Source organism: Oncorhynchus masou, unplaced genomic scaffold, assembly GCF_036934945.1.
Source record: "Oncorhynchus masou masou isolate Uvic2021 unplaced genomic scaffold, UVic_Omas_1.1 unplaced_scaffold_844, whole genome shotgun sequence".
NCBI classification, from domain to species: Eukaryota; Metazoa; Chordata; class Actinopteri; order Salmoniformes; family Salmonidae; genus Oncorhynchus; species Oncorhynchus masou.
Genome location: NW_027014907.1, coordinates 127,615 through 152,658, shown reverse-complemented (window position 1 = coordinate 152,658; position 25,044 = coordinate 127,615). Strand labels below are relative to the sequence as shown.

At 46.5% G+C, this 25,044-nt stretch overlaps 1 protein-coding gene across 10 annotated transcripts in view; it reads right to left on the bottom strand.

Moving 5' to 3' along the window:
- LOC135537808 (janus kinase and microtubule-interacting protein 3-like) overlaps positions 1-25,044 on the bottom strand; it is a 129,501-nt gene that overhangs the window by 4,839 nt on the left and 99,618 nt on the right. For 6 of the 10 annotated variants that reach the window (XM_064963818.1, XM_064963821.1, XM_064963820.1 and 3 more), the window contains 11 exons: positions 20,264-20,452; positions 17,915-18,043; positions 17,333-17,416; positions 17,157-17,219; positions 16,947-17,045; positions 16,058-16,156; positions 15,111-15,170; positions 9,574-9,639; positions 9,327-9,395; positions 8,739-8,816; positions 7,492-7,695 (listed from right to left, as the gene is read on the bottom strand). In XM_064963818.1, coding sequence (XP_064819890.1) covers positions 7,492-7,695; positions 8,739-8,816; positions 9,327-9,395; positions 9,574-9,639; positions 15,111-15,170; positions 16,058-16,156; positions 16,947-17,045; positions 17,157-17,219; positions 17,333-17,416; positions 17,915-18,043; positions 20,264-20,452 — 1,140 coding nt within the window. The remainder of the gene's footprint in view (positions 1-7,491; positions 7,696-8,738; positions 8,817-9,326; positions 9,396-9,573; positions 9,640-15,110; positions 15,171-16,057; positions 16,157-16,946; positions 17,046-17,156; positions 17,220-17,332; positions 17,417-17,914; positions 18,044-20,263; positions 20,453-25,044) is intronic. The other 4 variants (XM_064963823.1, XM_064963819.1, XM_064963825.1 and 1 more) reach the window with 1 other exon arrangement.

The following is a 25,044-nucleotide window of genomic DNA, read 5'->3' as shown; positions in this document are numbered from 1 at the left end:
CTGAGGAAGGAGAATCTCCCTGGGGAATGGACTGTAGGGTAGCTGAGGAAGGAGAATCTCCCTGGGGAATGGACTGTAGGGTAGCTGAGGAAGGAGAATCTCCCTGGGGAATGGACTGTAGGGTAGCTGAGGAAGGAGAATCTCCCTGGGGAATGGACTGTAGGGTAGCTGAGGAAGGAGAATCTCCCTGGGGAATGGACTGTAGGGTAGCTGAGGAAGGAGAATCTCCCTGGGGAATGGACTGTAGGGTAGCAGAGGAAGGAGAGTCTCCTGGGGAATGTACTATAGGGTAGCTGAGGAAGGAGAATCTCCCTGGGGAATGGACTGTAGGGTAGCTGAGGAAGGAGAATCTCCCTGGGGAATGGACTGTAGGGTAGCTGAGGAATGGACTGTAGGGTAGCTGAGGAAGGAGAATCTCCTGGGGAATGGACTGTAGGGTAGCTGAGGAAGGAGAATCTCCCTGGGGAATGGACTGTAGGGTAGCTGAGGAAGGAGAATCTCCCTGGGGAATGGACTGTAGGGTAGCTGAGGAAGGAGAATGTCCCTGGGGAATGGACTGTAGGGTAGCTGAGGAAGGAGAATCTCCCTGGGGAATGGACTGTAGGGTAGCTGAGGAAGGAGAATCTCCCTGGGGAATGGACTGTAGGGTAGAAGAGGAAGGAGAGTCTCCCTGGGGAATGTACTATAGGGTAGCTGAGGAAGGAGAATCTCCCTGGGGAATGGACTGTAGGGTAGCTGAGGAAGGAGAATCTCCCTGGGGAATGGACTGTAGGGTAGCTGAGGAAGGAGAATCTCCCTGGGGAATGGACTGTAGGGTAGCTGAGGAAGGAGAATCTCCCTGGGGAATGGACTGTAGGGTAGCTGAGGAAGGAGAATCTCCCTGGGGAATGGACTGTAGGGTAGCTGAGGAAGGAGAATCTCCCTGGGGAATGGACTGTAGGTTAGCTGAGGAAGGAGAATCTCCCTGGGGAATGGACTGTAGGGTAGCAGAGGAAGGAGAGTCTCCTTGGGGAATGTACTATAGGGTAGCTGAGGAAGGAGAATCTCCCTGGGGAATGGACTGTAGGGTAGCTGAGGAAGGAGAATCTCCCTGGGGAATGGACTGTAGGGTAGCTGAGGAATGGACTGTAGGGTAGCTGAGGAAGGAGAATCTCCCTGGGGAATGGACTGTAGGGTAGCTGAGGAAGGAGAATCTCCCTGGGGAATGGACTGTAGGGTAGCTGAGGAAGGAGAATCTCCCTGGGGAATGGACTGTAGGGTAGCTGAGGAAGGAGAATCTCCCTGGGGAATGGACTGTAGGGTAGCTGAGGAAGGAGAATCTCCCTGGGGAATGGACTGTAGGGTAGCTGAGGAAGGAGAGTCTCCCTGGGGAATGGACTGTAGGGTAGCTGAGGAACAAGAATCTCCCTGGGGAATGGACTGTAGGGTAGCTGAGGAAGGAGAATCTCCCTGGGGAATGGACTGTAGGGTAGCTGAGGAAGGAGAATCTCCCTGGGGAATGGACTGTAGGGTAGCTGAGGAAGGAGAATCTCCCTGGGGAATGGACTGTAGGGTAGCTGAGGAAGGAGAATCTCCCTGGGGAATGGACTGTAGGGTAGCTGAGGAAGGAGAATCTCCCTGGGGAATGTACTTTAGGGTTCCTGAGGATGAGAATCTCTCTGGGGAATGGACTGTAGGGTAGCTGAGGAAGGAGAATCTCCTGGGGAATGGACTGTTGGGTAGCTGAGGAAGGAAAATCTCCCTGGGGAATGGACTGTAGGGTAGCTGAGGAAGGAGAATCTCCATGGGGAATGGACTGTAGGGTAGCTGAGGAAGGAGCATCTCCCTGGGGAATGGACTGTAGGGTAGCAGAGGAAGGAGAATCTCCCTGGGGAATGGACTGTAGGGTAGCTGAGGAAGGAGAATCTCCCTGGGGAATGGACTGTAGGGTAGCTGAGGAAGGAAAATCTCCCTGGGGAATGGACTGTAGGGTAGCTGAGGAAGGAGAATCTCCCTGGGGAATGTACTGTAGGGTAGCTGAGGAAGGAGAATCTCCTGGGGAATGGACTGTAGGGTAGCAGAGGAAGGAGAATCTCCCTGGGGAATGGACTGTAGGGTAGCTGAGGAAGGAGAGTCTCCCTGGGGAATGTACTATAGGGTAGCTGAGGAAGGAGAGTCTCCCTGGGGAATGTACTATAGGGTAGCAGAGGAAGGAGAATCTCCCTGGGGAATGGACTGTAGGGTAGCTGAGGAAGGAGAATATCCTGGGGAATGGACTGTAGGGTAGCTGAGGAAGGAGAGTCTCCCTGGGGAATGTACTATAGGGTAGCTGAGGAAGGAGAATCTCCTGGGGAATGGACTGTAGGGTAGCTGAGGAAGGAGAGTCTCCCTGGGGAATGGACTGTAGGGTAGCTGAGGAAGGAGAATCTCCCTGGGGAATGGACTGTAGGGTAGCTGAGGAAGGAGAATCTCCCTGGGGAATGGACTGTAGGGTAGCTGAGGAAGGAGAATCTCCCTGGGGAATGGACTGTAGGGTAGCTGAGGAAGGAGAATCTCCCTGGGGAATGGACTGTAGGGTAGCAGAGGAAGGAGAGTATCCCTGGGGAATGTACTATAGGGTAGCTGAGGAAGGAGAATCTCCCTGGGGAATGGACTGTAGGGTAGCTGAGGAAGGAGAATCTCCCTGGGGAATGGACTGTAGGGTAGCTGAGGAAGGAGAATCTCCCTGGGGAATGGACTGTAGGGTAGCTGAGGAAGGAGAATCTCCTTGGGGAATGGACTGTAGGGTAGCTGAGGAAGGAGAATCTCCCTGGGGAATGGACTGTAGGGTAGCTGAGGAAGGAGAGTCTCCCTGGGGAATGGACTGTAGGGTAGCTGAGGAAGGAGAATCTCCCTGGGGAATGGACTGTAGGGTAGCTGAGGAAGGAGAATCTCCCTGGGGAATGTACTATAGGGTAGCTGAGGAAGGAGAATCTCCTGGGGAATGGACTGTAGGGTAGCTGAGGAAGGAGAATCTCTCTGGGGAATGGACTGTAGGGTAGCTGAGGAAGGAGAATCTCCCTGGGGAATGGACTGTAGGGTAGCTGAGGAAGGAGAATCTCCCTGGGGAATGGACTGTAGGGTAGCTGAGGAAGGAGAATCTCCCTGGGGAATGGACTGTAGGGTAGCTGAGGAAGGAGAATCTCCATGGGGAATGGACTGTAGGGTAGCTGAGGAAGGAGAATCTCCCTGGGGAATGGACTGTAGGGTAGCTGAGGAAGGAGAATCTCCTGGGGAATGGACTGTAGGGTAGCTGAGGAAGGAGAGTCTCCCTGGGGAATGGACTGTAGGGTAGCTGAGGAAGGAGAGTCTCCCTGGGGAATGGACTGTAGGGTAGCTGAGGAAGGAGAATCTCCCTGGGGAATGGACTGTAGGGTAGCTGAGGAAGGAGAATCTCCCTGGGGAATGGACTGTAGGGTAGCTGAGGAAGGAGAATCTCCCTGGGGAATGGACTGTAGGGTAGCTGAGGAAGGAGAATCTCCCTGGGGAATGGACTGTAGGGTAGCTGAGGAAGGAGAATCTCCCTGGGGAATGGACTGTAGGGTAGCAGAGGAAGGAGAATCTCCCTGGGGAATGGACTGTAGGGTAGCTGAGGAAGGAGAATCTCCCTGGGGAATGGACTGTAGGGTAGCTGAGGAAGGAGAATCTCCTTGGGGAATGGACTGTAGGGTAGCATAGGAAGGAGAATCTCCTTGGGGAATGGACTGTAGGGTAGCTGAGGAAGGAGAATCTCCCTGGGGAATGGACTGTAGGGTAGCTGAGGAAGGAGAATCTCCCTGGGGAATGGACTGTAGGGTAGCTGAGGAAGGAGAATCTCCCTGGGGAATGGACTGTAGGGTAGCTGAGGAAGGAGAATCTCCCTGGGGAATGGACTGTAGGGTAGCTGAGGAAGGAGAATCTCCCTGGGGAATGGACTGTAGGGTAGCTGAGGAAGGAGAATCTCCCTGGGGAATGGACTGTAGGGTAGCTGAGGAAGGAGAATCTCCCTGGGGAATGGACTGTAGGGTAGCTGAGGAAGGAGAATCTCCCTGGGGAATGGACTGTAGGGTAGCAGAGGAAGGAGAATCTCCCTGGGGAATGGACTGTAGGGTAGCTGAGGAAGGAGAATCTCCCTGGGGAATGGACTGTAGGGTAGCTGAGGAAGGAGAATCTCCTTGGGGAATGGACTGTAGGGTAGCTGAGGAAGGAGAATCTCCTTGGGGAATGGACTGTAGGGTAGCTGAGGAAGGAGAATCTCCCTGGGGAATGGACTGTAGGGTAGCTGAGGAAGGAGAATCTCCCTGGGGAATGGACTGTAGGGTAGCTGAGGAAGGAGAATCTCCCTGGGGAATGGACTGTAGGGTAGCTGAGGAAGGAGAATCTCCCTGGGGAATGGACTGTAGGGTAGCTGAGGAAGGAGAATCTCCCTGGGGAATGGACTGTAGGGTAGCTGAGGAAGGAGAATCTCCTGGGGAATGGACTGTAGGGTAGCTGAGGAAGGAGAATCTCCCTGGGGAATGGACTGTAGGGTAGCTGAGGAAGGAGAATCTCCCTGGGGAATGGACTGTAGGGTAGCTGAGGAAGGAAAATCTCCCTGGGGAATGGACTGTAGGGTAGCTGAGGAAGGAGAATCTCCCTGGGGAATGGACTGTAGGGTAGCTGAGGAAGGAGAATCTCCCTGGGGAATGGACTGTAGGGTAGCTGAGGAAGGAGAATCTCCCTGGGGAATGGACTGTAGGGTAGCTGAGGAAGGAGAATCTCCCTGGGGAATGGACTGTAGGGTAGCTGAGGAAGGAGAATCTCTCTGGGGAATGGACTGTAGGGTAGCTGAGGAAGGAGAGTCTCCCTGGGGAATGGACTGTAGGGTAGCTGAGGAAGGAGAGTCTCCCTGGGGAATGGACTGTAGGGTAGCTGAGGAAGGAGAATCTCCCTGGGGAATGGACTGTAGGGTAGCTGAGGAAGGAGAATCTCCCTGGGGAATGGACTGTAGGGTAGCTGAGGAAGGAGAATCTCTCTGGGGAATGGACTGTAGGGTAGCTGAGGAAGGAGAATCTCCCTGGGGAATGGACTGTAGGGTAGCTGAGGAAGGAGAATCTCCCTGGGGAATGGACTGTAGGGTAGCTGAGGAAGGAGAATCTCCCTGGGGAATGGACTGTAGGGTAGCTGAGGAAGGAGAATCTCCCTGGGGAATGGACTGTAGGGTAGCTGAGGAAGGAGAATCTCCCTGGGGAATGGACTGTAGGGTAGCTGAGGAAGGAGAATCTCCCTGGGGAATGGACTGTAGGGTAGCTGAGGAAGGAGAATCTCCCTGGGAATGGACTGTTGGGTAGCTGAGGAAGGAGAATCTCCCTGGGGAATGGACTGTAGGGTAGCTGAGGAAGGAGAATCTCCCTGGGGAATGGACTGTAGGGTAGCTGAGGAAGGAGAATCTCCCTGGGGAATGGACTGTAGGGTAGCTGAGGAAGGAGAATCTCCCTGGGGAATGGACTGTAGGGTAGCTGAGGAAGGAGAATCTCCCTGGGGAATGGACTGTAGGGTAGCTGAGGAAGGAGAATCTCCATGGGGAATGGACTGTAGGGTAGCTGAGGAAGGAGAATCTCCCTGGGGAATGGACTGTAGGGTAGCTGAGGAAGGAGAATCTCCCTGGGGAATGGACTGTAGGGTAGCTGAGGAAGGAGAATCTCCTTGGGGAATGGACTGTAGGGTAGCTGAGGAAGGAGAATCTCCCTGGGGAATGGACTGTAGGGTAGCTGAGGAAGGAGAATCTCCCTGGGGAATGGACTGTAGGGTAGCTGAGGAAGGAGAATCTCCTTGGGGAATGGACTGTAGGGTAGCTGAGGAAGGAGAATCTCCCTGGGGAATGGACTATAGGGTAGCTGAAGAAGGAGAATCTCCCTGGGGAATGGACTGTAGGGTAGCTGAGGAAGGAGAATCTCTCTGGGGAATGGACTGTAGGGTAGCTGAGGAAGGAGAGTCTCCCTGGGGAATGGACTGTAGGGTAGCTGAGGAAGGAGAATCTCTCTGGGGAATGGACTGTAGGGTAGCTGAGGAAGGAGAGTCTCTCTGGGGAATGGACTGTAGGGTAGCTGAGGAAGGAGAATCTCCCTGGGGAATGGACTGTAGGGTAGCTGAGGAAGGAGAATCTCTCTGGGGAATGGACTGTAGGGTAGCTGAGGAAGGAGAATCTCCCTGGGGAATGTACTTTAGGGTAGCTGAGGATGAGAATCTCCCTGGGGAATGGACTGTAGGGTAGCTGAGGAAGGAGAGTCTCCCTGGGGAATGGACTGTAGGGTAGCTGAGGAAGGAGAATCTCTCTGGGGAATGGACTGTAGGGTAGCTGAGGAAGGAGAGTCTCCCTGGGGAATGGACTGTAGGGTAGCTGAGGAAGGAGAATCTCCCTGGGGAATAAGACCCACGAGTAATGGTCCTTTCTCTCACCTCCTTTAAACAGGTAGGTGTTATACTGTAGATAGACATAGTCTCATTACTTGCAGTATGTGTTATACTGTAGATAGGCACAGTAACAATATTGTCCCTGTTCTGCCTGGTATTAAATAGACTCAGCAGTAATGGTCCATTGTTTTACTGGCTGTAAATACAGTGATAGCTGTCTCTTCTCTCACCTGCTGTGAGTTGTACCAGCTCCATCCTCTACCAGCTCCATCCTCTATCAGTACCAGCTCCATCCTCTACCAGCTCCATCCTCTATCAGTACCAGCTCCATCCTCTATCAGTACCAGCTCCATCCTCTATCAGTACCAGCTCCATCCTCTACCAGCTCCATCCTCTATCAGTACCAGCTCCATCCTCTACCAGCTCCATCCTCTATCAGTACCAGCTTCATCCTCTACCAGCTCCATCCTCTATCAGTACCAGCTCCATTCTCTACCAGTACCAGCTCCATCCTCTACCAGTACCAGCTCCATCCTCTACCAGCTCCATTCTCTACCAGTACCAGCTCCATCCTCTACCAGCTCCATCCTCTATCAGTACCAGCTCCATTCTCTACCAGTACCAGCTCCATCCTCTACCAGCTCCATCCTCTACCAGTACCAGCTTCATCCTCTACCAGCTCCATCCTCTACCAGTACCAGCTCCATCCTCTACCAGCTCCATCCTCTACCAGTACCAGCTCCATCCTCTATCAGTACCAGCTTCATCCTCTACCAGCTCCATCCTCTACCAGTACCAGCTCCATCCTCTATCAGTACCAGCTTCATCCTCTACCAGCTCCATCCTCTACCAGTACCAGCTCCATCCTCTACCAGCTCCATCCTCTACCAGTACCAGCTCCATCCTCTATCAGTACCAGCTCCATTCTCTACCAGCTCCATCCTCTACCAGTACCAGCTCCATCCTCTACCAGCTCCATCCTCTACCAGTACCAGCTCCATCCTCTATCAGTACCAGCTCCATCCTCTACCAGCTCCATCCTCTACCAGCTCCATCCTCTACCATTACCAGCTCCATCCTCTACCAGCTTCATCCTCTCACCTGCTGTGAGTGCTGTAGCATGTCCATTCTCTCCCTGAGGATCTGTGAGTCCCTCTCTCTTAGCTCCATCATGACCCCTCTCTTCCACTGCTCCACCGCCCGACGCAGTGTCTCCCTCTCGTCGTCCGACAGCATCTCTGATATCTTGGCCCCCGCATCCTGTTGCAGGGTATCAAACAGCATTGCCTCTAGCTCCAAGATCCTCTGGAGGGGGGGGAGGGGAGAGAGGGAGGGAGTGGAGAGGGAGGGAGGGAGGGAGGGAGGGAGGGAGGGAGGGAGGGAGGGAGGGAGGGAGGGAGGGAGGGAGGGAGGGAGGGAGGGAGGGAGGGAGGGAGGGAGGGAGGGAGGGAGGGAGGGAGGGAGGGAGGGAGGGAGAGGAGAGAAAGAAGGAGAGTGTCAAGGTCGTTGGTGTTACACCTAACGACCACAAGAGGGCACAGCTGCAGCTAGACAGTGGGTGGACAATGTGATCCACTGGCTCAATGTTTTCCATAAAAACTATATATATATATAGTATATAAAACATTAAGAACACCTGCTCCTTCCATGACACAGACTGACCAGGTGAATCCAGGTGAAAGCTATGATCCCTTATTGATGTCACTTGTCCACTTGATATCAGTGTAGACGAAGGGGAGGAGACAGGTTATACAAGGATTTAAGCCTTGAGACAATTGAGACATGGATTATGTATGTGTGCCATACACAATCTGTGTCTCAATTGATTTAAGCAAGACAAAAGATTTAAGTGCCTCTGAACGGGGTATGGTAGTAGGTGCCAGGCGCACCGTTTTGAGTCAAGAACTACAATGCTGCTGGGTTTTTCATGTGTATCAAGAATGGTCCACCGACCCAAAGGACATCTAGCCAACTTGACAACTATGGGAAGCACTGGGCCAGCATCCCTGGGGAAGGCTTCGGACACCTTGCCCCGATGAACCGAGTCTGTCATGAGGACAAAAAGGGGGTACAACTCAATATTTAGAAAGTTTGTTCTTAATGTTTTCTGCACTCATTGTATATTTTCACCTTAGTCATTTAGCAGATATCAATCAAATGTATTTATAAAGCCCTTCTTACATCAGCTGATATCTCAAAGTGCTCTCCAGAAACCCAGCCTTAAACTCCAAACAGCAAGCAATGCAGGTGTAGAAGCACGGATGCTCTTATCCAGAGCGCGATTGTTAGTTTTACAAAGGCAAGTTTTTTTTCCCCTGGAACATTTGGGTCCATTTGAAATGTCTCACCTTGTGAGCCTGAGCCATGGACTGTTTCCTGTAGTCCAACTCCTCATCCAGATAGCCTTTCTGTTTACTGAACACATGCTGCAAATAACACACAACACAACCTGATCATCCAGCCAAATCCAACTTAAGATTCATACAAAATCATTATTCATTCATTCATTCATTTGTTTGTTTGTTTATTCATTCATTAATTCATTTCTTTAATTCATTATTTTTTTTATTCATTTATTCATTTGATAATTCATTATTTCCTTCCTTCATTCGTTCATTTGTTAATTCATTCATTCATTTATTCATTACTTTGTTTGTTTGTTTATTCATTCATTAATTAATTTCTTTAATTCATTTATTCATTTGATAATTCATTATTTCCTTCCTTCCTTCCTTCCTTCATTCATTCATTTGTTAATTCATTCATTCATATAAGTTGTCTGTTAAATACTGTAGGTCGGGCTACAATATATTGCCAGTTGCCAATGCACTTTAAGCACATAACACGTACCTCCATGCATCAGCAACATATTAAACAACTTGAGCAACATGCTAAATAAGAAGGGTTAAAAAATAAAATATAGATCAGCCATTTACCTTCTCACTTTCAATGTCCATCCTTTTCTGTGCTAAAGCTGTTTTGGTGACCTCTATATTCTCAAGCCACTGAAAGGAGAAGATAATAAACGGGGATATTCAGCTGGGAATAAAACATTACTTTATCTCATTAACTCAAATGATGCAAAGCCTACTGTACGACAGGGATTCAAAGACAAGGCTGGCATTCAAACAAACAAAGATTTAAACAGCCTTTTGAAATGTAAGTTGCTGAGAATATAAATACCCTCTCTGCTAGCGTTAAGACGGTCCTGGCGTGAATGGCCACCACCTGCTCCTCGTTGGATAGGTTCTGGGTGGTACATGGCACATAAGGAGAACACAACACTCAGACACTCAGCGTCAAGCAGACAGCAGATCCATCAACACTGAGACACTCAGCGTCAAGCAGACAGCAGATCCATCAACACTGAGACACTCAGCATCAAGCAGACAGCAGATCCATCAACACTGAGACACTCAGCATCAAGCAGACAGCAGATCCATCAACACTGAGACACTCAGCATCAAGCAGACAGCAGATCCATCAACACTCAGACACTCAGCATCAAGCAGACAGCAGATCCATCAACACTCAGACACTCAGCGTCAAGCAGACAGCAGATCCATCAACACTCAAACACTCAGTATCAAGCAGACAGCAGATCCATCAACACTGAAACACTCAGCATCAAGCAGACAGCAGATCCATCAACACTGAGACACTCAGCATCAAGCAGACAGCAGATCTATCAACACAGAGACACTCAGCATCAAGCAGACAGCAGATCCATCAACACTGAGACACTCAGCATCAAGCAGACAGCAGATCCATCAACACTGAGACACTCAGCATCAAGCAGACAGCAGATCCATCAACACTGAGACACTCAGCATCAAGCAGACAGCAGATCCATCAACACTGAGACACTCAGCATCAAGCAGACAGCAGATCCATCAACACTCAGACACTCAGCGTCAAACAGACAGCAGATCCATCAACACTCAAACACTCAGTATCAAGCAGACAGCAGATCCATCAACACTGAAACACTCAGTATCAAGCAGACAGCAGATCCATCAACACTGAGACACTCAGCATCAAGCAGACAGCAGATCCATCAACAGTCAGACACTCAGTATCAAGCAGACAGCAGATGCATCAACACTGAGTCACTCAGCATCAAGCAGACAGCAGATCCATCAACAGTCAGCATCAAGCAGACAGCAGATCCATCAACACTGAGACACTCAGCATCAAGCAGACAGCAGATCCATCAACACTCAGACACTCAGCGTCAAACAGACAGCAGATCCATCAACACTCAAACACTCAGTATCAAGCAGACAGCAGATCCATCAACACTGAAACACTCAGTATCAAGCAGACAGCAGATCCATCAACACTGAGACACTCAGCATCAAGCAGACAGCAGATCCATCAACAGTCAGACACTCAGTATCAAGCAGACAGCAGATGCATCAACACTGAGTCACTCAGCATCAAGCAGACAGCAGATCCATCAACAGTCAGCATCAAGCAGACAGCAGATCCATCAACACTGAGACACTCAGCATCAAGCAGACAGCAGATCCATCAACACTGAGACACTCAGCGTCAAGCAGACAGCAGATCCATCAACACTCAGACACTCAGCGTCAAGCAGACAGCAGATCCATCAACACTCAGACACTCAGCATCAAGCAGACAGCAGATCCATCAACAGTCAGCATCAAGCAGACAGCAGATCCATCAACACTGAGACACTCAGCATCAAGCAGACAGCAGATCCATCAACACTGAGACACTCAGCGTCAAGCAGACAGCAGATCCATCAACACTCAGACACTCAGCGTCAAGCAGACAGCAGATCCATCAACACTCAGACACTCAGCGTCAAGCAGACAGCAGATCCATCAACACTGAGTCACTCAGCATCAAGCAGACAGCAGATCCATCAACAGTCAGCATCAAGCAGACAGCAGATCCATCAACACTGAGACACTCAGCATCAAGCAGACAGCAGATCCATAAACACTCAGACACTCAGCGTCAAACAGACAGCAGATCCATCAACACTCAAACACTCAGTATCAAGCAGACAGCAGATCCATCAACACTGAAACACTCAGCATCAAGCAGACAGCAGATCCATCAACACTGAGACACTCAGCATCAAGCAGACAGCAGATCTATCAACACAGAGACACTCAGCATCAAGCAGACAGCAGATCCATCAACACTGAGACACTCAGCATCAAGCAGACAGCAGATCCATCAACACTGAGACACTCAGCATCAAGCAGACAGCAGATCCATCAACACTGAGACACTCAGCATCAAGCAGACAGCAGATCCATCAACACTGAGACACTCAGCATCAAGCAGACAGCAGATCCATCAACACTCAGACACTCAGCGTCAAACAGACAGCAGATCCATCAACACTCAAACACTCAGTATCAAGCAGACAGCAGATCCATCAACACTGAAACACTCAGTATCAAGCAGACAGCAGATCCATCAACACTGAGACACTCAGCATCAAGCAGACAGCAGATCCATCAACAGTCAGACACTCAGTATCAAGCAGACAGCAGATGCATCAACACTGAGTCACTCAGCATCAAGCAGACAGCAGATCCATCAACAGTCAGCATCAAGCAGACAGCAGATCCATCAACACTGAGACACTCAGCATCAAGCAGACAGCAGATCCATCAACACTCAGACACTCAGCGTCAAACAGACAGCAGATCCATCAACACTCAAACACTCAGTATCAAGCAGACAGCAGATCCATCAACACTGAAACACTCAGTATCAAGCAGACAGCAGATCCATCAACACTGAGACACTCAGCATCAAGCAGACAGCAGATCCATCAACAGTCAGACACTCAGTATCAAGCAGACAGCAGATGCATCAACACTGAGTCACTCAGCATCAAGCAGACAGCAGATCCATCAACAGTCAGCATCAAGCAGACAGCAGATCCATCAACACTGAGACACTCAGCATCAAGCAGACAGCAGATCCATCAACACTGAGACACTCAGCGTCAAGCAGACAGCAGATCCATCAACACTCAGACACTCAGCGTCAAGCAGACAGCAGATCCATCAACACTCAGACACTCAGCATCAAGCAGACAGCAGATCCATCAACAGTCAGCATCAAGCAGACAGCAGATCCATCAACACTGAGACACTCAGCATCAAGCAGACAGCAGATCCATCAACACTGAGACACTCAGCGTCAAGCAGACAGCAGATCCATCAACACTCAGACACTCAGCGTCAAGCAGACAGCAGATCCATCAACACTCAGACACTCAGCGTCAAGCAGACAGCAGATCCATCAACACTGAGTCACTCAGCATCAAGCAGACAGCAGATCCATCAACAGTCAGCATCAAGCAGACAGCAGATCCATCAACACTGAGACACTCAGCATCAAGCAGACAGCAGATCCATAAACACTGAAACACTCAGCATCAAGCAGACAGCAGATCCATCAACACTGAGACACTCAGCATCAAGCAGACAGCAGATCCATCAACACTGAGACACTCAGCGTCAAGCAGACAGCAGATCCATCAACACTCAGACACTCAGCGTCAAGCAGACAGCAGATCCATCAACACTGAGACACTCAGCGTCAAGCAGACAGCAGATCCATCAACACTCAGACACTCAGCGTCAAGCAGACAGCAGATCCATCAACACTGAGACACTCAGCATCAAGCAGACAGCAGATCCATCAACAGTCAGACACTCAGTATCAAGCAGACAGCAGATGCATCAACACTGAGTCACTCAGCATCAAGCAGACAGCAGATCCATCAACAGTCAGCATCAAGCAGACAGCAGATCCATCAACACTGAGACACTCAGCATCAAGCAGACAGCAGATCCATCAACACTGAGACACTCAGCGTCAAGCAGACAGCAGATCCATCAACACTCAGACACTCAGCGTCAAGCAGACAGCAGATCCATCAACACTGAGACACTCAGCGTCAAGCAGACAGCAGATCCATCAACACTGAGACACTCAGCATCAAGCAGACAGCAGATCCATCAACAGTCAGACACTCAGTATCAAGCAGACAGCAGATGCATCAACACTGAGTCACTCAGCATCAAGCAGACAGCAGATCCATCAACAGTCAGCATCAAGCAGACAGCAGATCCATCAACACTGAGACACTCAGCATCAAGCAGACAGCAGATCCATCAACACTGAGACACCCAGCGTCAAGCAGACAGCAGATCCATCAACACTCAGACACTCAGCGTCAAGCAGACAGCAGATCCATCAACACTGAGTCACTCAGCATCAAGCAGACAGCAGATCCATCAACAGTCAGCATCAAGCAGACAGCAGATCCATCAACACTGAGACACTCAGCATCAAGCAGACAGCAGATCCATAAACACTGAAACACTCAGCATCAAGCAGACAGCATATCCATCAACACTGAGACACTCAGCATCAAGCAGACAGCAGATCCATCAACACTGAGACACTCAGCGTCAAGCAGACAGCAGATCCATCAACACTCAGACACTCAGCGTCAAGCAGACAGCAGATCCATCAACACTGAGACACTCAGCGTCAAGCAGACAGCAGATCCATCAACACTCAGACACTCAGCGTCAAGCAGACAGCAGATCCATCAACACTGAGACACTCAGCATCAAGCAGACAGCAGATGCATCAACACTGAGTCACTCAGCATCAAGCAGACAGCAGATCCATCAACAGTCAGCATCAAGCAGACAGCAGATCCATCAACACTGAGACACTCAGCATCAAGCAGACAGCAGATCCATCAACACTGAGACACTCAGCGTCAAGCAGACAGCAGATCCATCAACACTCAGACACTCAGCGTCAAGCAGACAGCAGATCCATCAACACTCAGACACTCAGCGTCAAGCAGACAGCAGATCCATCAACACTGAGTCACTCAGCATCAAGCAGACAGCAGATCCATCAACAGTCAGCATCAAGCAGACAGCAGATCCATCAACACTGAGACACTCAGCATCAAGCAGACAGCAGATCCATAAACACTGAAACACTCAGCATCAAGCAGACAGCATATCCATCAACACTGAGACACTCAGCATCAAGCAGACAGCAGATCCATCAACACTGAGACACTCAGCGTCAAGCAGACAGCAGATCCATCAACACTCAGACACTCAGCGTCAAGCAGACAGCAGATCCATCAACACTGAGACACTCAGCATCAAGCAGACAGCAGATCCATCAACAGTCAGACACTCAGTATCAAGCAGACAGCAGATGCATCAACACTGAGACACTCAGCGTCAAGCAGACAGCAGATCCATCAACACTGAGACACTCAGCATCAAGCAGACAGCAGATCCATCAACACTCAGACACTCAGCGTCAAGCAGACAGCAGATCCATCAACACTCAGACACTCAGCATCAGGCAGACAGCAGATCCATCAACAGTCAGCATCAAGCAGACAGCAGTTCCATCAACAGTCAGACACTCAGCATCAAGTTGACAGCAGATCCATCAACAGTCAGCATCAAGCAGACAGCAGATCCATCAACACCGAGACACTCAGTATCAAGCAGACAGCAGATCCATCAACACTGAGACACTCAGCATCAAGCAGACAGCAGATCCATCAACACAGAGGAGACAGATAGACAGAGCAACGAGTCCAGTGCGGTTGGAGCGGATCCCACTGCAGGCAGACATACATGAACATACATGTAGATAGGAAATGAACATACACTTACGGCATTATCCCCCAGTATATCTAGCTTTTTCATTAGCTCTGTGATGATGATGTCCTGCCAGGGAGAAGAGACAAGAACATCAGGTTAAACTTCAAATCAACTCCTTAACACTCCCCCTAGACCAAGGGTATTCAACTCTGACCCTACGAAGACAACTACTGGTTGTCTGTTCTACCTGATCATTAATATCACCCACCTGGTGTCCCAGGTCTAAATCAGGCCCTGATCATTAATGTCACCCCACCTGGTGTCCCAGGTCTAAATCAGGCCCTGATCATTAATATCACCCCGCCTGGTGTCCCAGGTCTAAATCAGGCCCTGATCATTAATATCACCCCACCTGGTGTCCCAGGTCTAAATCAGGCCCTGATCATTAATATCACCCCACCTGGTGTCCCAGGTCTAAATCAGGCCCTGATCATTAATATCACCCCACCTGGTGTCCCAGGTCTAAATCAGTCCCTGATCATTAATATCACCCCACCTGGTGTCCCAGGTCTAAATCAGTCCCTGATCATTAATATCAACCCACCTGGTGTCCCAGGTCTAAATCAGTCCCTGATCATTAATATCACCCTACCTGGTGTCCCAGGTCTAAATCAGTCCCTGATCATTAATGTCACCCCACCTGGTGTCCCAGGTCTAAATCAGGCCCTGATCATGAATATCACCCCACCTGGTGTCCCAGGTCTAAATCAGTCCCTGATCATTAATATCACCCCACCTGGTGTCCCAGGTCTAAATCATTTGAGGCCCCTAGACACTCTCCTAGCCTCTAGCTCCTAACCTCTACCCCCTTGCACCTTTTATATTATATTATTATTATAGATAAAGACTCAATGTGACTCCCTCAGCCTCACAGTACACTTGCAGTGGACTGATGCCTTCACAGAAGTATAATATATATATATATATATATTATATTATTATTATAGACTCACTGTGACTCCCTCAGCCTCACAGTACACTTGCAGTGGACTGATGCCTTCACAGAAGTGGATGTCGTGGAAGTTGATTCCTGGAGATCTCCTCTCCCTCTCCTGGATGGTGATAGATGACATTATTACTAGATGGCCCATCTTGGAGACCAGGGGCATGTAGAACTAGCCTGCAACTCTTTCATTAGCTAAAGTATGTACGAGTACAGTTAAAACTGACAATACATTTCCAAAAACGTGAATATCATTAAGATTAAACATTTTTCTGTACAATCGTTTACCACTTCCAGTGACAACTGATAGAGATTGGAGAGGATGGAGCTAGGGGGCGGCACCCCAGAAAGAGGATGGGGCTAGGGGGAGGTGCCCGAGAAAGGGGATGGGGCTAAGGGGCGGTGCCAGAGAAAGAGGATGGGGCTAGGGGGCGGCGCCCGAGAAAGAGGATGGGGCTAGGGGGCGGCGCACGAGAAAGAGGATGGGGCTAGGGGGCGGCGCCCGAGAAAGAGAATGGGGCTAGGGGGCGGCGCCCGAGAAAGAGGATGGGGCTAGGGGGCGGCGCCCGAGAAAGAGGATGGGGTTAGGGGGCGGCGCACGAGAAAGAGGATGGACCAGGGGGCGGCGCCCGAGAAAGAGGATGGGGCTAGGGGGCAGCGCCCGAGAAAGAGGATGGGGCTAGGGGGCGGCGCACGAGAAAGAGGATGGGGCTAGGGGGCGGCGCCCGAGAAAGAGGATGGTGCTAGGGGGCGGCGCCCGAGAAAGAGGATGGGGCTAGGGGGCGGCGCCCGAGAAAGAGGATGGGGCTAGGGGGCGGCGCCCGAGATAGAGGATGAAGCTAGGGGGCGGCGCCTGAGAAAGCAGTTGTTATGAGGGGTCAAATGGCCTTTGCTCTTACTTCAAGTTCAAGGATCCGGAACTCCAGGAGTTCATTTTGGTCTCTGGCGTCCTGAAATTCGTTTTTTAAACGGGACTCCTCTGTTTCCATGTGCTTGATCTGTTAAGAGACAGAAATACACCGGGGAAATGCAATCACATGTTTCCAATCACACCTGGATTACATGTGACATATCACTTCAGGTAAATATCACGGATAATAGTTTTATACCTTCCCTATAAGTTCTTGATTTCTTTGATACAGGGCTTGTTTCTCCTCGATCCACTTCATATCCTACAAACACACAGGAAATCAGTGACAAAGAACTCTGTGTGTGTGTGCGTGTGCGTGTGCGTGTGTGTGTGTGTGTGTGTGTGTGTGTGTGTGTGTGTGTGTAATCCAGTCACCTGTCCTTGCTGGGACAGAACACACTCCAGGTCCTGTATTCTCGTTTGGTAGAGAATAAGCTCTGCTTGCAACTGTTCTCTTGTCTTTGGAGTGAAGAGATAAACATTCACTGGTTATATACAATGATAATAAATGCTAGTAGAATATGTTTCTCTACCTGGTTCAGTCTCTATCTGGTTCAGTCTCTATGTCAGCATTATGTCTCTACCTGGTTCTGTCTCTATGACAGCATTCAGTCCCTACCTGGTTCAGTCTCTATGGCAGCATTCAGTCTCTACCTGGTTCAGTCTCTATGGCAGCATTCTGGCTCTACCTGGTCAGTCTCTACCTGGTTCAGTCTCTAGGGCAGCATTTTGGTTTGAGACTTGCGTGCTTAACTCTCATTTTCTCTCACGGACGTCAATGCATGATTTATGTGAATGTCTGGGCTGAATCAGGCCTTGGAGGAGTCCAACTTATGAAGGACAGGTGAATACGACTATAGCCCAATACTTCTAGTGGACTAGTGGTCTGAAATACATTACTGCCCAGTGAATGAAATACATGTTTTGATAATGGCATCATAATAGAGCACCTCTTACCTTGACTTCCTTCTCTGCATCAAACGTGCCCCCCACCTGCTCCTGTAGAAGTGCATAGGCTCTCTGAAGAGCCTGGTACTCCATGGTCAACTGATGAAACCTTATCTCTGTCTCCTCCCTGATCATACCCTACAGGCAGACAGGCAGACAGAAAGACAGAAAGACAGGTAGACAGAAAGACAGGTAGACAGGTAGACAGAAAGACAGGTAGACAGACAGGCAGACAGAAAGACAGGTAGACAGACAGGCAGACAGACAGACAGACAGACAGAAAGACAGATAAACAGGCAGACAGGTAGACATACGGGCAGACAGACAGATAGGCAAACAGACAGATAGGCAGACAGACGGGAAGACAGAGAGGCAGATGTACAGACAGACAGAAACAACAGTGAGGTTAGTCAGAGATCGCTGTCCCTCCCCATGGTCATTATAACACAATATCAGAAACAACAGTGAGGGAGGTCAGAGGTTGCTGTCCCTCCCCATGGTTATTATAACACAATATCAGAAACAACAGTGAGGGAGGTCAGAGGTCGCTGTCCCTCCCCATGGTCATTATAACACAATATCAGAAACAACAGTGAGGGAGGTCAGAGGTCGCTGTCCCTCCCCATGGTCATTATAACACAATATCAGAAACAACAGTGAGGGAGGTCAGAGGTCGCTGTCCCTCCCCATGGTCATTATAACACAATATCAGAAACAACAGTGAGGGAGGTCAGAGGTCGCTGTCCCTCCCCATGGTCATTATAACACAATATCAGAAACAACAGTGAGGGAGGTCAGAGGTCGCTGTCCCTCCCCATGGTTATTATAACACAATATCAGAAACAACAGTGAGGGAGGTCAGAGATCGCAGTCCCTCCCCATGGTTATTATAACACAATATCAGAAACAACAGTGAGGGAGGTCAGAGATCGCTGTCCCTCCCCATGGTCATTATAACACAATATCAGAAACAACAGTGAGGGAGGTCAGAGGTCGCTGTCCCTCCCCATGGTCATTATAACACAATATCAGAAACAACAGTGAGGGAGGTCAGAGGTCGCTGTCCCTCCCCATGGTCATTATAACACAATATCAGAAACAACAGTGAGGGAGGTCAGAGGTCGCTGTCCCTCCCCATGGTCATTATAACACAATATCAGAAACAACAGTGAGGGAGGTCAGAGGTCGCTGTCCCTCCCCATGGTCATTATAACACAATATCAGAAACAACAGTGAGGGAGGTCAGAGGTCGCTGTCCCTCCCCATGGTCATTATAACACAATATCAGAAACAACAGTGAGGGAGGTCAGAGGTCGCTGTCCCTCCCCATGGTCATTATAACACAATATCAGAAACAACAGTGAGGGAGGTCAGAGGTCGCTGTCCCTCCCCATGGTCATTATAACACAATATCAGAAACAACAGTGAGGGAGGTCAGAGGTCGCTGTCCCTCCCCATGGTTATTATAACACAATATCAGAAACAACAGTGAGGGAGGTCAGAGGTCACTGTCCCTTCCCATGGTCATTATAACACAATATCAGAAACAACAGTGAGGGAGGTCAGAGATCGCTGTCCCTCCCCATGGTTATTATAACACAATATCATAAACAACATATGACATAAGAAACAGGCAATATGTCTGCTTCTCGGTAAACGTTGCGTTGCATATTTACACTTCTGTAATTGACTGCTGTATATCAAGAATGGAAACACACATCCACATTCATACATAGTTCTGATACAAACCAAATGTCAAAACGTCAAGCTTTCATCAGGGAGCAATCAGACGACAAAACATACATACACTGTATATATATCTCTCTCCCCCTCCTCTCTCTTTCTCTCAGTCTTGATCGTTCTCTCTTTCCTCTCTCCCTCTCTCTTGATCACACTCTTTCTCTCAGTCTTGATCGTTCTCCCTTTCCTCTCTCCCTCTCTCTTGATCACACTCTTTCTCTCAGTCTTGATCGTTCTCTCTTTCCTCTCTCCCTCTCTCTTGATCACACTCTTTCTCTCAGTCTTGATCTTTCTCTCTTTCCTCTCTCCCTCTCTCTTGATCACACTCTTTCTCTCAGTCTTGATCGTTCTCCCTTTCCTCTCTCAATCTCTCTTGATCACACTCTTTCTCTCAGTCTTGATCGTTCTCCCTTTCCTCTCTCCCTCTCTCTTGATCATACTCTTTCTCTCAGTCTTGATCGTTCTCTCTTTCCTCTCTCCCTCTCTCTTGATCACACTCTTTCTCTCAGTCTTGATCGTTCTCTCTTTCCTCTCTCCCTCTCTCTTGATCACACTCTTTCTCTCTGTCAGACTCCCCTTAAACACGACACGACAAATCTGTGAGTCTCCATGTCTTACCTCCTCCAGGTCATCGTCTGGTGTGCACGGTGTCCTGTCTGTGTGGACGGAGATGGAGGAACCGTCTGAGTCTATAGAGGCCTCTTCATCGTAACCAAAGAAGGTCTCTACCAGCGGTTTAGACGGCCTGATGGCCTTCTTCCTCCCCAGGCTGCCCTGCCGCCTGTACCTCAGCAGCATATCTCTTTCCTAGAACATCGTTCCATGGAAGATTACGGGAAATGGTTGTTTGTCATGTGCCGAATACAACAGGCGTATTAAACAGAGCTTTCCTCATAGACACCTAATATTAAACAGTACTATCCTCATAGACACCTAATATTAAACAGTACTATCCTCATAGACACCTAATATTAAACAGTACTATCCTCATAGACACCTAACATTAAACAGTACTATCCTCATAGACACCTAACATTAAACAGTACTATGCTCATAGACACCTAATATTAAACAGTACTATCCTCATAGACACCTAATATTAAACAGTACTATCCTCAGAGACACCTAATATTAAACAGTACTATCCTCATAGACACCTAATATTAAACAGCACTATCCTCATAGACACCTAATATTAAACAGTACTATCCTCATAGACACCTAATATTAAACAGTACTATCCTCATAGACACCTAACATTAAACAGTACTATCCTCATAGACAACTAATATTAAACAGTACTATCATCATAGACACCTAATATTAAACAGTACTATCCTCATAGACATAGCTAGATATTAAACAGTACTATCCTCATAGACACCTAATATTAAACAGTACCATCCTCAGAGACACCTAATATTAAACAGTACCATCCTCATAGACACCTAATATTAAACAGTACTATCCTCATAGACATAGCTAGATATTAAACAGTACTATCCTCATAGACATAGCTAGATATTAAACAGTACTATCCTCATAGACATAGCTAGATATTAAACAGTACTATCCTCATAGACACCTAATATTAAACAGTACTATCCTCAGACACCTAATATTAAACAGCACTATCCTCATAGACACCTAATATTAAACAGTACTATCCTCATAGACACCTAATATTAAACAGTACTATCCTCATAGACATAGCTAGATATTAAACAGTACTATCCTCATAGACATAGCTAGATATTAAACAGTACTATCCTCAGAGACACCTAATATTAAACAGTACTATCCTCATAGACACCTAATATTAAAAAGTACTATCCTCAGAGACACCTAATATTAAACAGTACTATCCTCATAGACATAGCTAGATATTAAACAGTACTATCCTCATAGACACCTAATATTAAACAGTACTATCCTCATAGACATAGCTAGATATTAAACAGTACTATCCTCAGAGACACCTAATATTAAACAGTACTATCCTCATAGACACCTAATATTAAACAGTACTATCCTCAGAGACACCTAATATTAAACAGTACCATCCTCAGAGACACCTAATATTAAACAGTACCATCCTCATAGACACCTAATATTAAACAGTACTATCCTCATAGACATAGCTAGATATTAAACAGTACTATACTCATAGACACCTAATATTAAACAGTACTATCCTCATAGACACCTAATATTAAACAGTACTATCCTCAGAGACACCTAATATTAAACAGTACTATCCTCATAGACACCTAATATTAAACAGTACCATCCTCAGAGACACCTAATATTAAACAGTACCATCCTCATAGACACCTAATATTAAACAGTACTATCCTCATAGACATAGCTAGATATTAAACAGTACTATCCTCATAGACACCTAATATTAAACAGTACTATCCTCATAGACACCTAATATTAAACAGTACTATCCTCATAGACACCTAATATTAAACAGTACTATCCTCATAGACACCTAATATTAAACATTACTATCCTCATAGACACCTAATATTAAACATTACTATCCTCATAGACATAGCTAGATATTAAACAGTACTATCCTCATAGACACCTAATATTAAACAGTACTATCCTCATAGACACCTAATATTAAACAGTACTATCCTCATAGACACCTAATATTAAACAGTACTATCCTCATAGACACCTAATATTAAACATTACTATCCTCATAGACACCTAATATTAAACAGTAGTATCCTCATAGACATAGCTAGATATTAAACAGTACTATCCTCATAGACACCTAATATTAAACAGTACTATCCTCAGAGACACCTAATATTAAACATTACTATCCTCATAGACACCTAATATTAAACAGTACTATCCTCATAGACATAGCTAGATATTAAACAGTACTGTCCTCATAGACACCTAATATTAAACAGTAGTATTCTCAAAGACATAGCTAGATATTAAACAGTAGTATCCTCAAAGACACCTAATATTAAACAGTACTATCCTCATGGACACCTAATATTAAACAGTACTATCCTCAGAGACACCTAATATTAAACAGTACTATCCTCATAGACACCTAATATTAAACAGTACTATCCTCAGAGACACCTAATATTAAACAGTACTATCCTCATAGACACCTAATATTAAACAGTACTATCCTCAGACACCTAATATTAAACAGCACTATCCTCATAGACACCTAATATTAAACAGTACTATCCTCATAGACACCTAATATTAAACAGTACTATCCTCAGAGACATAGCTAGATATTAAACAGTACTATCCTCATAGACACCTAATATTAAACAGTACTATCCTCAGAGACACCTAATATTAAACAGTACTATACTCAGAGACACCTAATATTAAACAGTACTATCCTCATAGACACCTAATATTAAACAGTACTATCCTCATAGACATAGCTAGATATTAAACAGTACTATCCTCATAGACATAGCTAGATATTAAACAGTACTATCCTCAGAGACACCTAATATTAAACAGTACTATCCTCATAGACACCTAATATTAAACAGTACTATCCTCAGAGACACCTAATATTAAACAGTACCATCCTCAGAGACACCTAATATTAAAAAGTACCATCCTCATAGACACCTAATATTAAACAGTACTATCCTCATAGACATAGCTAGATATTAAACAGTACTATACTCATAGACACCTAATATTAAACAGTACTATCCTCATAGACACCTAATATTAAACAGTACTATCCTCAGAGACACCTAATATTAAACAGTACTATCCTCATAGACACCTAATATTAAACAGTACCATCCTCAGAGACACCTAATATTAAACAGTACCATCCTCATAGACACCTAATATTAAACAGTACTATCCTCATAGACATAGCTAGATATTAAACAGTACTATCCTCATAGACACCTAATATTAAACAGTACTATCCTCAGAGACACCTAATATTAAACATTACTATCCTCATAGACACCTAATATTAAACAGTACTATCCTCATAGACATAGCTAGATATTAAACAGTACTGTCCTCATAGACACCTAATATTAAACAGTAGTATTCTCAAAGACATAGCTAGATATTAAACAGTAGTATCCTCAAAGACACCTAATATTAAACAGTACTATCCTCATGGACACCTAATATTAAACAGTACTATCCTCAGAGACACCTAATATTAAACAGTACTATCCTCATAGACACCTAATATTAAACAGTACTATCCTCAGAGACACCTAATATTAAACAGTACTATCCTCATAGACACCTAATATTAAACAGTCCTATCGTCATAGACACCTAATATTAAACAGTACCATCCTCATAGACACCTAATATTAAACAGTACTATCCTCATAGACACCTAATATTAAACAGTACTATCCTCATAGACACCCAATATTAAACAGTAGTATTCTCAAAGACATAGCTAGATATTAAACAGTACTATCCTCATAGACACCTAATATTAAACAGTACTATCCTCATAGACACCTAATATTAAACAGTACTATCCTCATAGACATAGCTAGATATTAAACAGTACTATCCTCATGGACACCTAATATTAAACAGTACTATCCTCATAGACACCTAATATTAAACAGTACTATCCTCATAGACACCTAATATTAAACAGTAGTATTCTCAAAGACATAGCTAGATATTAAACAGTACTGTCCTCATAGACACCTAATATTAAACAGTACTATCCTCATAGACACCTAATATTAAACAGTAGTATTCTCAAAGACATAGCTAGATATTAAACAGTACTGTCCTCATAGACACCTAATATTAAACAGTACTATCCTCATAGACACCTAATATTACACAGTACTATCCTCATAGACACCTAATATTAAACAGTACTATCCTCATAGACACCTAATATTAAACAGTACTATCCTCATAGACACCTAATATTAAACAGTACTATCCTCAGAGACACCTAATATTAAACAGTACTATCCTCATAGACACCTAATATTAAACAGTACTATCCTCATAGACACCTAATATTAAACAGTACTATCCTCATAGACATAGCTAGATATTAAACAGTACTATCCTCATAGACATAGCTAGATATTAAACAGTACTATCCTCATAGACACCTAATATTAAACAGTACTATCCTCATAGACATAGCTAGATATTAAACAGTACCATCCTCATAGACACCTAATATTAAACAGTACTATCCTCATAGACATAGCTAGATATTAAACAGTACTATCCTCATAGACACCTAATATTAAACAGTACTATCCTCATAGACATAGCTAGATATTAAACAGTACTATCCTCATAGACACCTAATATTAAACAGTACTATCCTCAGAGACACCTAATATTAAACAGTACTATCCTCATAG